This window comes from Martes martes (assembly GCF_963455335.1).
Source record: "Martes martes genome assembly, chromosome: 6".
NCBI classification, from domain to species: Eukaryota; Metazoa; Chordata; class Mammalia; order Carnivora; family Mustelidae; genus Martes; species Martes martes.
The window spans coordinates 59,939,575-59,955,119 of record NC_137893.1 but is presented as its reverse complement, the minus strand read 5'-3'; the positions used below and the strand labels follow the sequence as shown (position 1 = coordinate 59,955,119).

General features: G+C 35.7%; 1 protein-coding gene across 4 annotated transcripts in view; it reads left to right on the top strand.

Annotated features, from left to right (window-relative positions):
• Positions 1-207: 207 nt before the first annotated feature.
• The window catches only part of ADGRG6 (adhesion G protein-coupled receptor G6), a gene marked incomplete at its 5' end in the record, with an annotated part of 127,638 nt that continues 112,300 nt past the window's right edge, over positions 208-15,545 (top strand). For all 4 annotated transcript variants that reach the window (XM_080806502.1, XM_080806501.1, XM_080806504.1 and 1 more), the window contains one exon: positions 208-307. In XM_080806502.1, the coding sequence (XP_080662628.1) occupies positions 208-307 (100 nt within the window). The remainder of the gene's footprint in view (positions 308-15,545) is intronic.

Sequence of the window (15,545 nt, the reverse complement as noted above, 5' to 3'; positions counted from 1 at the left end):
CAGCGGCTTAACCCACTGAGCCACCCAGGCGTCCCGGATTTTTTTTTTCTTCTGCCTAATTAGCTTAAAGTTCCTTCTTTATTGGGAAGCAAGATTGAAAAAGATTTCTATTTTCCGATCTCTGCTGAAAACCTACACTTTGACTATGATTGTCTAATGCTTTACTGAATACTGAGTGTCCTGAGGGTTACTTTCTTCTGTTGCAGGATGTTTCACTCAGACCAAATGTGGAACTGTCATTGGAAACGGAAGCCGCGTTCCCTTTTGTTCTTATTGGCTTTATGTATTGTGTATGTTCCTCTTTCAGGTAAGTAAGACTCTTTCTCTTTCAAATGCTGAATTTAATAGTGATCGTATTGCCTTCAGCATAACTGTGCTACTGATTTAAGTCAACTTTATTTCTTGTGTTTTTCTTTTTCTGCTACTCTCCTTACAGGCTTTTGCTGTCCATGGCCTCTCTGACTTCTATGTGGATACTATTACTTTGATCATTGTTCTGTTTTCTAATGAGTGTATTTCTTTAATCTTCGCTGCATTTCTATTAGTTTTTTTCTATTAGTTTTATTTATTTATCTAGCCCATATTGAATGAGGAGATAGCTACATGTCTGACATTAAAAATGTGCCAGTTCTTTCTTCTACTATTGAATAAATATACAGTACTTGATTCTTTCTTTTCTCAAGTTTTCATACAGTTATTTATGGAAAGTAAAGTACAGACTTAGTTGTTTGTATTCATCTTGATTTTCTTATGATATTGCAGTATAAGACAGGAATTTGAAATTAAGTTTTTAGGACATGAAATTTATTTAGTTGGCTTAAAATGACATGAAAAATTTAATTTTAATTTTAGCATTTTTTGGAATAAAAATATCAAATATTTGTAATTACAATTTTTTGAACTGTGAAACAAGATCCTTTTTGCTGTTGTTGCAAGCAAAATTTTCTATGAACAGTTAATTGTGTGACTGAGCCAATCAACCTGAGGAATGTAAGTGATATTTAAAAGTAAACTTTCCCCAATATCTGATTTTGTGCCTGAGCAAACTACATTTCTCTTAAGTCCATTTTGTTTTACTCTTTTTTTAAAATTGCTATATTCATTCAGTTTGCTATATTTGTTTTTAGAATAAAATGGTTACCCCTGTAGTCTTTTTTTTTTTAAGGTTTTATTTATTTGTAAAAGAGAGATCACAAGCAGGCAGAGAGGCAGGCGGGGCAGGGTGGGGGGAAGCAGGCTCCCCGCTGAGCAGAGAGCCCGACATGGGCCTCTATCCCAGGACCCCGAGATCATGACCTGAGCCGAAGGCAGAGGCTTTAACCCACTGAGCCACCCAGGCGTTCCACTCATGTAATCTTATGTATTTATTACTTGGGGTTTAATCAAGATTTTATGCATTTCATATTTATAATGTATCTGTATGTTAAAAATAATACATTTAATGCATCATAAAATAGATTATCTGCTAAAATTGTTTATTCATGGATTAAGAAATTCAACTTGTATTTAATATATAAGTATGATTTTCCAAGCCAGCAAGTATTTTAAGAGTTTCAGCTACTAACTTGGAAAATCCCTGGCACTTGCTTAATGGCTTCAAAACAAAACTGATCTTTGAAGTTTTTTGTGTATTTGTTTCAGTTTCATGATAAAGCCACACTTTCTCTTACTTTCATTGTCAAAAGAGGAAAGAAACTTGTGAAGAGAACTGAAAATTCAATATACATTGGATTTATTTGGTTACAGTATTGGACTTCTTCTTAACTTTGAAAAGTAACCCTCTAAGAACAAATTACATGATGTAAAATAAATTACGAGATTAAAATTATCAAGATCTATTTACTTTCATTTTTATTAGGTCAAATTTTGTCAATTTTCAAGCCTTCTTCAGACCTTAAATTGAGATATTTTATTTTTGGTGTCAACATTTTAATTGACATATATACTTTCACTTTCTTAATCACTTGAATCAATGAAAAGAAGCACATGTTCTCAGACTAATTTGAAGGAGTCAACTGGCTAGGACTAGGGTGGGGCCAGCGAAGCAACTGGGTTGCAGAATTTAAGGAGGGGACTCAATCTCAAGGTCATGGGAATCAGAGTCCTTAAGTTTGTTTTTAAGTTACCGTCTCTCGTGAGAAATCTTTTTAAAAAATTCTTTGCATTACCCAGTACTTTATGTGCATCATGTAGGGCTTTGTGACAGATAGTAATCTGTGTTTACTCATGAACCCAGAACACTTTGTATCTATATATCTGTAATCATGAGTCACTCAGAATGCTGCCACTTCACCCGTAAGTATCTAACTCACAAAAAATGTTTTGGGGATTATTATTGGTACTTTAATATAAAATTTTTGCCTTACAACTTGGTAAAGGATTCCCTAAAATAATGCATATCAAAACTTCAGACATATCTAATGATCAAAGTTCTATCTTTACATCATAGTGTAATTTTGAGTAACTGTATGTTTGAAGAACATTTGGTGCTTAACTGTGATGTTGTGTCTCAGTGTATGCACTCTCTGACGTTTTCACTTCTTTGGATGACCTCTATGTGATCTTATGGAGTTCAGTGTCTTTCAAGGGCATCTTGATGCCAATGTCTCCTAAATCTGTATTTTCAGCAGTGGCCCCTTCCTTGACTCTGGAGTTACTTCTATGGTAGCTTTTCCTCATCCGTACTTTGATGTATGATGGGCCTCAAACTTGGCGAGCAAGACTCATGATTCCTACCTCCTATCCCCAAACTGACTTCACTTTCTATCTGTACTCTCCCACCTTACTATTTTCTAGATAGGTTGGCCCATCTGTTTCTTGACCATGTCTCCCTTATCCCCTCTTCTTCCTTAATTGCACATACCTGATTATTTCTTGACACTATGATCTTAATTATTACCACCTCAGATAAGCCTTCCCGGTCCCCTAATTCAAAGGCACCCCTTTGACACCCTCTTACCATGTTACCCTTTACTGATAATCTGTATAGAATTTGGTTGCTCCCTTGGTTGTTAATGTTTTGGTAATTTGGTTGTGATAGCTAGGCTGGAGGATTGAAAAAACCTCTTTTGACTGTTAAGATTGAATTTAGGTGAGGTGATTACAAATCAGAATCCTGTAGATTTGGATAACATCCTTCTTAATTCATATAATAAAATTACAAGATTAAGTCTTCTGGTAGGTAAGGTAAGTTAACAATTGTAGTTTCAAGGGGGCATTTACAAAGCAAATAGTACAAAAGTTTGTACCCTTCAGAATTTAAAAAAGGAATGTAGAAAAAACTCTTTGTCTATTGACAAGTGACGAATATAACTTTTAATAGGGACTACAACAAAACAACAGCTAAATATTTAAATTAGTCCCACAGAAATGCAGATTAAAACAATAAAACATGATTCTTTTTTTATCCACTACCTGGACAACATTTAGAAACATTGATAATATCCATATCCAATATTCTCAAAGTTGTTGGGGAAAGGGAACACATTAACACTGTTGACTCTGTCTTTTGGGAGAGTAAGAAGGTAACATTTTGTTTTAAATTAAGAATTTGTATTTTCTTTGATATATCACCCCCACATGTAGGTATGTATCCTACAGGAATAAATAATATATACAGAAATATGTACCGGTATGTTAACTCTAACACTGTAGTAGCAAACATTCAACAAAGACTTAATTTTTCTTCAATGGGGGAATGGCTATATAAATTATTTTACATTAATACTATGAAATATTATCCAGTCACTCAAAACAATGCAGTCAAACTGTGTATTGGCTTTGAAAGATGTCATTGATAAGAATGTTAAGTTAAAAAACAAATTGCTGAACAATATCAGATATGTAATAGGTTGCGTTATAAAACTGGAATGTGTTATGTGTGTATGTGTTTGTTTAAGATTATTTAAAAATAGTAGTAAAACATAAAATGATACACATCAGGTTTTATAATGGGTCATCCTCGAGCATAGGTTGGAACAAGGGGGAAGACAGTGGGACTTTATATGGCTCTGAATTATTTGCCTTGTTACAATGAATATATATTACTTTAGTAATTTGGAAAAACAAAAGAAAACCTGATCATTTTTTAAAATTTTTTATTTATTTTTTTTAAAGATTTCTTTTTATTTATTTGACAGACAGACATTGCAAGTAGGCAGAGAGGCAGGCAGAGAGAGAGGAGGAAGCAGGCTCCCTGATGAGCAGAAAGCCCGATGCAGGGCTCGATCCCAGGTCCCTGGGGTCATGACCTGAGCCGAAGGCAGAGACTTTAACCCACTGAGGCACCCAAGCACCCCGATCATTTTTTTTTTTTAAAGCCACGTTAAAAAAATGACCAGAGAAATTGTTGAAGTACAAGAATGTTCTGATTTTCTGTTAGACATGCAACTGTTACTCTGGCTCTTCCTTTATTTGATAGGAATCTCTTAAAAGTGTTTCAAAAAATAATCTCTTTTTATGTAGCATGACACTCCATGACTCTGAGGATGAATGATGGTATCTCAAGCAGACTGAAGGTTACTGCTTGAAGTGAAGTGGGAAACAAACAGCCAGGAGCCAATGAATTCCTAAGCAACCCAGAGCCTGTTTCCATACAGATAGCCTTAGTCATGAGCACTGAAGGAGGAGCCTCCCTTCTCTTCTGAAAAATAGATGATATCAGCAGATTATTTCAAAGCTCAGTGTTCTGATATCTATGATACATCAGTAGCTAAAAGGGGAAATGTTTTTGAAAGTACAATCTGGCCCGAATTATGTACTTTCTAGCCCAGAGCACAGCACAGTTCCAGAAGGCAGGTAGGTAAAAACAATCCTATACTTTGTTTGTGTGTTAATTTTTTTCCATGATCAAAGAATGAGCAATTATCCTATAGCAGCAATTACATTGCGATCTATATTTATGTGTTAGACATATATCACCTTATGCATATTTTTATATTTGATCAAAAAGGCTTTCAAATGGATAGAAAAATAATCTTTTTACAAGTCTGCCAATTTTGGGGGGGACATTTTAGTATGAATGTGTCTGAAAGGTAAAAAAAAACAAGGCTCTAATTATGCTAACTGTTATCTTTTTAAATTCCATTATAGTGAGCATACAGTGTAATATTAGTTTCAAGTGTACAATATAGTGATTGAGCACTTACGGAGGTCACCCAGTGCTCATGATGCCAGGTGCACTCCTTAATCACTATCACCCAATTCACCTGTTCCCCCACCTGCCTCACCTCTGGTAGCCATCAGTTTGTTCTCAGTAGTTAAGAGTCTTTCCCTTGGCTTCTCTCTCTCTCTGTCTTTTTTCCTTGCTCATTTGTTTTCTTTCTTAATATGTGTGAAATCATATGGTATTTGTCTTTCTCTTATTTAACTTAGCATTATACTCTCTAGCTCCATCCATGTTGTTACAAATGGCAAGATTTTATTCCTTTTTATGGCTGAATAATATTCCATTATATGCATATGCATGCCACGTCTTATGATATGTAAACCATATAACATACCATACTGTATCATATGTATATATACACATCTTCTTTATTCATCTGTCTGTCAGTGGACACTTGGGCTGCTTCTCAGATTTGACCATTGTAAATAATGCTTCTATAAATCACTCATCATCAAGGAAATGCAAATCAAAACTACCAATAAGATATCACCTAACACCTGCCGGGATGGCTAAAATCAAAGATACAAGAAACAGTAAGTTTTGGCAAGGATGTGGAGAAAAAGGAACCCTCACACACTGTTGGTGGGAATGCAAGCTGGTGCAGCCACTGTGGAAAACAGAATGGTGGTTCCTCAAAAAGCTAAAAATAGAATTACCCTATGACCCAGCAGACTGTTCTTATCAAGTGAAAAAAAATAGCAAAATAATGATCAAGCAACTAACAGAAAATTATATAGTAATAAAGTTTGTTTTTCAGTTAGGATCAAAATACACCAAATTACTGTCCACAGCCATCAGCTACAAGGTTCTTGTCTTATTCTACACCTGAGATTAGAGGAGTCAATGGATTGAATAAACAAAACCCAGAAATCGGTACACCAAAATTTCCTTGAAGCATCTTCCCAGATAACTTCCTTTGTGTACCTTTGAGATGATCTGAATTTGATGTAGGTAACCATGAAATCCTACATTGGGGTCGTTAACGTCAATCACATGAATGTGGAAAGAGGATGACTTGTCACCACAGTGACGATTTCAAGTGACTGAGCAGTGATGGGGCCACTAATGAAGCTGACCCCACTTGACGGCATTAGGAAGAGGGGGTTGTCAGCAGAACCCTGCTCTTCCTTGGTCAGGTCACACCGTCTCCACGTACGGTTGTCATCCTTTAGAGAGAATTCATAAACAGGAGCAGCAGCAGGCAGATCTGCTCGTTGATGGGTCTTGAGAGGTCTGAGGAGTGTTTCAGGACATCTCTGGGTCCCTGTGCTGTGAGAGCCTCTATGGGGGTGGGCTGCCACGGTAGACTCACACCCTTTGTCAGCTACAACTTGGTTGCTTCTGCGTAGCAATTTTTTTTTTTTTTTTTTTTTTTTTTTTTTAGTAAAAATCCTGCTGAATAAAAAAAAAAAATCAGAGAAATGGCACTTTTACTTTGGAGCAATGAAGTCAGTCAGAGTAAGATAGTGGCCTTCAGATATTTGAAGCGTGGTCATTTGGAAGTGATAACAGACTTACTCTAAATTATCTCAGAGCAAAGATAAGATGATTGGGTTGGCGCTCTAAGTACCAGATGACTCTCCTAGTAATAGGTTGCCAAGAAATAAAGCCAGCTGTCCTTTAAATTCCTCATTGCTGGAAATCAGGACATGAAGAAGGAATCTTAATGCTGAAGAAGAATTTGCACTAAAGATCTTGAAGTTTTTCTCAGTTTACAACTTAGAAAAAGTGCATGTGTGTGTGGTACAGGTTAGTTTTTTAAGGCACACATAGTTTTGTTTTACTTCAAAAGTTTCTTCTGTGTGCATTTCCTTTCAGTGTAGCAGGTAATTTCTACACTGGAGATTGGTCAGGTAATTTTGTTTGACAGGAGAGATCCGGAGGGAACTCTAGACTTTGTCAGATAAACATTTTCCTGGATTTTCAAATGAATAATTCTTTAAGGAGTTTTCATTTTATTTTAGCAAGTAGAATAGGTGCTTTTTGACACCGTTCTTACTACTACTGCAATGTCATAGGATTCCATGGGTAAAGAATGTAGAAAAAGAACAAAATGGAAACGAACCAGAGAGAGAGAAACTTATTCCAGATTTTAAAAGTAAATATATTTTACGGGGCATGGCAGCAGAGGAGAGTAGTTTGGCGGTTAGATGAGAAAATATATTCATCCCACAATGAGCGTGAAGTCACAATATTATAAACATCCTTTCCCTTGCGCTGCGCTAAGGCAGTAAAACACCTGAAAAGAAAACAACGTCTTTTGCCAGCACATGGGTGGAGACTCTTACAGTTCAGATAAACCTTTCTAACTATTAAAAATAATAATAATAATAATAATAAAACCCAAAACGAAAAAACTCAGAGAGGCATGAACTAGTCTTGGTTTATAGTCATTCCTAAATTAGCTTCATTTTAAACTTGTGACTGAGAAAGGATACACTGTTTAAAAAAATTTACAAAGTTTTCTTCAGTACATCAACTCTTGTGAACCAGAAAGGATGTCTTTCTCTAACGTAATCTGCTTCACGCCTGGTGTTTCTGGTTTAGATAAAAGCAATGAAGTGTTCACACTGGAGCTCAGGTGATAGATTGTGTCAACTCAATTAAAAATCAGATTTTTTTTCCTTCTCTTTAATTATGAAATTACACTAATCACTGTTATTAGTCGAGGCAAAGGTACAGGGATGAGCTACTACTCATGCTATTTGCAAATCTCTGAACAAAAGGACCTTCTTAGAAGATTTCTTTCCCTGGTCAAAACTTTAAAGAGTGTTGTCAAAGTGAAATAACAGAGCTGGAAAAAAGAAAATCGTCTGAATGGGAATATTAATCACTGCTTTTAAACACGTCCACAGTTCTTTTCTTCCTTTATTTTATTTTTTGCTTTAAATATGTATCCTTAATAGTCACCCCTATTGAGTGTAAGTAACAGTTTTGCTGGATTACTGGCTTTATTGAAGAGAATTTTAAGGCACAGGATGAGAATTTTCTGGTCCTAGTGATTTCAGGGGCCTCAGTAATGGTGCTATGGGGGGGAAGCAAGACTTTTTAAAGATATTTTGCCTGGGTGTTAGGTGTTTCAGAAAGAATGAGCTCTAAGTATGCACGAGGGCACTGTGGAATGTGGACTCCACCACTTCCTGAATGCTCTTAATCGGATTGTGTGCACCAGCTGTCTGCTAGCTGGCTCATCACAGGTCAATATTAGCTTTTCACTTGGACTGCTAATCTAATCTCTCTTGAGAATGGTAACCTGAAAATCTGTGACTTGGAGGAAGCTCTTGACCTCCGCATTTCTATCCAGTACTGATGAAATACTGTTGTTTCAATAAACAATAAGGTCTGTGGTTTTTTTCTCCTGGAACCTTTGCTCATTTGACATAGGACTTTTTCTTCCAGTTCAGTTGCTTTGATGCTTTTGTTGGTGTTTGGTTAGGACTCTCATGACTTATCTTCTGACTTGCATACATGTCTCTCACACATACAGTAGAGACGTCTGCCCCTTTTAGTAACTACTCCAGAAGAAAGCCGTCTCTGAATTTTCAAACATTTCTTGTGTTGAAGGGGATATCTGTTTATAAATATGATGCTTTTCTTGTGTTGAAGGGGATATCTGTTTATGCATATGATGCTTCTTGTGGCCCCAAAAGAGGTTTTCAGTAAATGTGTAATGAATGAATCAAACTGCTTTTCCAAACCACCCTTCTGTGCCTTTGGTTTCCTTAGCAGGGTGAGTCTAGCTGATTTAAGATCAGAGCCTTGCCCCTCCCCCTAATATTATTAAAGTATGTTAAACACTTGTGAGAACATGATCTTATTTAAATGACAAAGAACATAGAATTAATATTGCTTTTTTTTAGATGCATTTAAAAGCTAAGGGCTATGTCATAATAATATGTGACTGTTGTGTGCGTATGTGTATCAGATATATGTTAGAGCAAAATCATGGTCCTGAATGTCAGGGATTTTTGACATTGTTGATGAGGAGGCTGACACGAGACAATAGGAAGCACCGTAATATGTGGTTTAATAGAATTGCAAGGGTGACCTATCAAGGGATGGCAGAGGAGAGCTCAGATATGTTTTCATGGAGGAAATAATGTTAAAACTGTGTCATTGGAGTGCCTGGGTGGCTCTGACGGTTAAGTGTCTGCCTTTGACTCAGGTCATGATCTCAGGGTCCTGGGATCGAGCCAGGCATTGGGCTTCCTTGTCAATGGAGAGCCTGCTTTTCCCTCTTCTTCGGCAGCTCCCCCTGCTTATGCTTTCTCTCTTTCTCTCTCTGTCAGATAAATAAAATCTTTTTAAAAAACCTATGTCTTGGGACGCCTGGGTGGCTCAGTTGGTTAAGCGGCTGCCTTCAGCTCAGGTCATGATCCCAGCGTCCTGGGATCAAGTCCCACATCGGGCTCCTTGCTCGGCGGGGAGCCTGCTTCTCCCTCTGCCTCTGCGTACCACTCTGTCTGCCTGTGCTCGCTCGCTCTCTCTCTAACAAATAAATAAATTAAAAAAAAAAAAAAAACCTATGTCTTTTACCAGGGGCGATGAACAAAATATTTACAAAATGGTATGGCTTCCCCACTGACCATTTGAAGAGATTTCCCTGCAATCAGATTGTATGGCCCGCTGTAAAAACTGAGGCGGTTTTTCTACCCATCAAGTATCCCTTCTGCTGGGAAGAGAAAGCAGGAAAATGGAAAATGGTTTTGACAATAGAGAAGGGCAGTGTTGGGGGAGAAAGGGCCAAAGGCAAACCTACGGATGCCTTGAAAATGACTGTGGAAGGATAAATACTTCTTGTTCCTAGAATAAAGGATCTCTGCAGAAGAGAGTAGGGAATGAAGTTAGACAGGCCAGCGGAAGGCCAGACCGTGAAGGCTGTCACTCAGGGAGCTGTGCTCAAAGAGCCGAGTGAGAACTTCCAGCCCAGGAGGGGAGAGAGACTTGTCACCACTAGCTAGGACCAGGAGGGTTTGAGCAATCACAAATGCATGCTGAAGGGAACAGAGGTTAAGAACTTCCCTAGGGTTATACCTAGGTAACTCCAGGACAGACTGTTTTTTGTTTATTGAATGCATAGTGTATGCTTTTTCTCTATGGTGTCATTTTGCTTCAGAAATGGCAGCCTCACCTTGCTCACCAGTGGTGAATGGCATCCATACACATATCAAGAAGCTGGAGTTATACTAGAATTCCAGGCACCCCTGATGCCTTCTCTTTCTTGCTTGGACTCCTATTTAATTGTGACTAAGGGTTGCTGAAACTATATTAGAAATGTCGCCTTCATCTTTATAACTGTTACCTCCAAGGCATTCCTCTCTACCCGGTGTGTTAAATGAGCTCCTAAGTCATCTCCCTGCATTCAATGTTTCTGTTAAACTACACTGAAATCATGACGCTGTCCTGATTAAGTTGCCTTGAAGATTCTCATTACCTACGAGATAGAGTCCAGTCCTGTTTATGTAATTTCATGGCTCCCTAGCTTTGGTATGCCCTACCAAGTGCCTGCCAAATAGTAGGACCTCAATTAAATATTGAATGAGTGCTGCAGGTAGAGAATTTATATGTTTTTGTGAAGCAAAATTAGGATTTAGCCATGGATTTATAAATAACTGTTATATATGTGTTGTAAATATCCATTATATAATACATATCATAAATATTCAGTTATGTTATCATAGGTGCTCTCTTTTATGTTTTCAGTTTTGCTATCATAGGTGTTTAGTTTTAAGAACTAATGGTCAAAACTTCTGTCTTTGTGGAAGACCAACTATTTGAGAGATGAAGTTTCATAAAACTTTACAAGAATTATTTGTGCCAAAAGAAGAAAGTGGTCACTCTAAATGTGTACAATAACCAGAATAGTTTATTTATGTACACTTGCCTCAAGGACTAAGCTTCTTGTGGAAATATGTCTTTTTTTAGTACCAAACTACTCTCATCACTATTAAAACATACACTTATATTCGTTTTTAAAAATATCTAGTTTTATTGAAAATGGAGAAAAAGGTGATTATTGTCTTAAAATTCTTTCAGCTGTCCTCTCTTTCCCCTTTGTTAGTCTTTTCCCCAGCTGTCCTCACCATAACCTGTATCTTGAACTTTTATCTTGCTTTATGTCTTCCCCAGGTTAGCTCACAAACATATTCATGTATTGTCTTTTCAAAACAAAAATTTCCCACCTCCCCTCAAAGACTTTTGTTCTTTTAGGAAGTTATTTTCATTTTTTATTCCCTTCATTTTTGAATGCTTGAAAGAGTAGTCTACATTTGGGATCTGTTACTTCCTCACCCTTAGAAAATAGATAATTCTGTTTTGGAGATGCATTAACGTGTGTGTGTGTGTGTGTGTGTGTGTGTGTGTGTGTGTGTGTGTAAACAATTATGTTACGGTTTTCTAAAGCCCTAAAGATCTCCTGAGTAGTCTGATGTTTTCCAAAGGTTTTTTATTTTTAAGAATTTTTTAAAGTAGATGGAACACATTTGCTATAATAATGTTTGCTGCTAAGGGAGTAAGGAAACCCTTCCTTCATAGAAAGTCTCTTTAAGGATGAAACTGTGTCACAAAATGGGATGACTAATGATTTAGAATTTAGTATATTTGCATTTAACTTTTACAATATACATTTTTGCATGCAGTTTTTCATATTCTTCAAATTGTTCCTTTAGGTGCCTCTGACTTCCCATCAGCTTATATTCTCTCTTTTTTTTCTCATTTAAATCATATTAATATCCTGATTTGCCTAGTTGTTTTCCATTCCTGTTTCTTTCCTTTTCAATATTCCCATTATATCTTAACATTTTCTGGTATTAGGACACTAGCAGTTATTAGGGTATTTATTTCAAAGTGGTTGGTTCGAGTGAAACTAAAAAAAAAAGCGTGTCTTTAATATTTGTCCCATACTTGTGCCTGGCTTCACTTTACAATGACTTTATTTTTGTTGTAATTATATTTGAAAACATTTTGAACTGGGAAGTTTTGGTTAATTTACATTTAAAGCTCCTATTTGTGGGAAGCAGAGGTATGTAAGATATAAAAATTTAGTGCTGAAAACCACACCTTACTTAACTGTTTTGGTCATTAGTCTTTGTTAAATAGGTTGGAAGTCTTTTAGCTTTTAGGGCAGAATATATAAACTAATCTGATTTTGTTATTCATATTAAAGCAGAAAATTAGATTTGAAATCTAATAATAAAACTGTAATTTTGCTTTCTTTATTATTAAAGGACTTGTCATTTTTTCAAAAGTAAGACCATACTACCTTCTGAGTGTTTTAATTTTAGTAATTCTAGTCAGAAATAAAATCAGAAAACATGTCGTGAGCTATTTCAGGTTAAAAATGCTGGTGAATCGTGTACTGTTTGAGAGTAAAAATATGCTTTTGAGAAACATATTTTAAAAATTCAAACCTATGTTGGATTTTTTTTAAACTTGAACTCCACATACCAGGACATTAAGTTACTTTAAAAATGCATCTAAACTAATGATGATAATGAAAAATTTTGTGTGACATCAGTGGCACTTGATCAACCAGTAACATGAGTTAAATGCTGACTCTGAAATTAAATATTGCAAAAATGTTCATTTGCAGCCAGCGATAACTTTTCAATGTGTATTTAGGGCTTTGTTATAATTACTAAATAGCAAACATAACCTAAATATTTAACAATGGAGCATTTGATAAATTCTGGCATATTTACATGATAAAATGGTACACATATTTCTATTTTTTTTTCGAATGTTTAGTATAATGGGATCAAGATTCAAGCACAATTGAAAAGGGCAGGACATCAAACTATAACTAGTATGATTTTTTTTTAATATAATGGTCTGAGTTAAAATAAAGATAGAAATATAACATGATAGCAAACTCTGTGTTCTTGAGATTCGGGTGTTTTCTTTTTAATCATATCTTTATGTTTCTAGCAATAACATGCATTGATTTCATAATAATATAAAATTAATGCATACTTCCCGTTTTTATAGTTTTATGTATGAATGATATGAGTATAGTTTATAGACATGATTATAAAATATCTTGATTTTATATTGGTATATATACAGTATATATATACACATACATATATATATTATATATATAGTGCTCATATATATATACACACACATACATATATGTATATATATATTATATATATAGTGCTCATTTGTGATATGTCTATAAAGTTCCCTAATCTAATTCTACTGGTTAATGTTTCTGCCTAAGAAGACTGGTTTGGATAGTGGTAATCTCATCCTGAAAGCAGGAGACACCACTTCATCTCCACTAGCCTAGCTAGAATTGAAAAAATTGAAAAATTCTAGTGGTGATGAAGATGTGGAACAGTTGGAACTTTCATATGTTGCTGGGGCAAGTGTAAAATTGTACAGCCACTTTGCAAAGCTGTCCAGTAGTTTCTTTAAAAGGTTATACATACACACACATACACACACACACATCTACACTGTGATTTGATAATTTTATTATTGGGTATTTATTCAAAAGAAATTAAAACGTTTGCTCACAAAACTTCCATAACTATTTCATAATATCATTATTCTTAATAACCCCAAACGGGGAAAAATTCAGATGTCCATCAGGATGTAAATGGATCAACAGATTTTGGTATATTCATCAAATAGAGCAGTACTCTGAGAGAGAAATCAACTAGTGATATGTCAACAACATGAATGGGGTCTGTAAGAAATGTTGAGCAAGGAGGGGACACAGTATACACTCTGTGATTTTATTTATATGGACTTCTAGGATAGACCCAACTAAACCATGATGATAAAAATCAGAACAGTTGGTGCCTCTGGGGAGCAACTGACTGGAAGGAGACACAAGAAGATACCCTGGGTTGATGGAATTGTTCCAAAGTTTGGCGGGAATATAGTTATGTAGGGGAATATGCCTATCAAAATTCATTGAACAACACCCTTGAAATCTGTGCATTTTACCACATGTCGGTTATACTTCCAAAAAAAGAAATTTCTAATTGGAAAAAATACTGGTTAATAGTTCTGGGGTCACAACAGATGGAATTTTAGGGACCTCAGAACTCTCAGGATTTTACCAGCTGTATCAAGAATTAAATAATGGCTTTTTAAAGCACAACTTTATTGTATTTGCTGTATTTTTTCTGTTTGTTTTTTTTGTTTGTTTGTTTTTTGTTTTTTGCCACCAGGAAAAGAATATTCAGTATTACTATATATGGTTTATTATGGTTGTTCAGTTATTTTCAGTACTGAAGAATATTCTTTTGTGTATGTCAGATAAGACATTTCTATAAAGGATATAAACTTCACCTAGCTCAAGAGTAAGCTTACATTTCATCCTTCTTTAGTCCTTACACACATTCTGAAGTTCAAATTACTATACCTTTGCCTGACAGCAGTTTTCCTTGAGAGGTTCTTTCCTCCATCAAGTAAACCGAATGCAATAATCAGCATATCGCTCTTCCCTATTTTCTGTATTTTTCATACATTAATTGGATTTTGCTTTTTAACTGAAACCTTATGGTAGACTTATTATAGTTTTCACTTGTTACCTTTAATAAAAATTAAAGATAAAAAAGGTGGCCCAGGGAAACTAACTCCCACTGACTTGCTGTAAGCATATTTTTCTTCTGTTTAATTTGTTCTAAATGGAGCTGTTGCTCAATTACTGTGAAGTTATTTGTACTCATTTAAAAAATTCATAGATCTTGTGAAAAACTTCACAAATCTTTTTGTAAATTTGATTGCTCAGCAAATATAAAGCATGAATCAGAAAGTAAGTTTCAGTTGAGCACTTGAAAATTCCAACCTAGAGTGGAGTCAGCACCTGGTGAGTGGTTCTGAGGGGTTATTTGTTCTGCCCTGGTTACTGACTTGAGAGGTTTACATGGGTAAATAGTGGGTTGAAAGCATCAGTCAAGATAGTCTCATTTCTGGAGAAGCACCTGCTATGACTGTATCCCTGTATAAAGGTCGCTATTTGCCCATGAAGGGTCTAATGAGAATGTGGCCATTGATTGAAGCAAAATAATGGGACCCATTATCATCAGCTGTGAATATTAAGATCCCAGATGATGCAGAGATTATACACAAACCTCTCATGGAAATGAGAATGTATCCTTATTGCATGGGTAATTTGAGGAAGCACTATGTGTAATTCAGGAAATCTAAAGGGGGTTAGGGGTCTAACTTTACACTTCACAAATATTGCAAAAAGGTAAAGCTCAACTTTTACATCTTAAATTCTGGTCTCATTTCTGAGTTTCATACAAATTTAAAATTAAGCTGATTTGGCAGGTATTCTGCTATGGAGGGCCTGTGCTAATAGTTATAGTATCATTGGTGAGGCCATGGACTAGGACATTTTATTTTCTTAAAAATC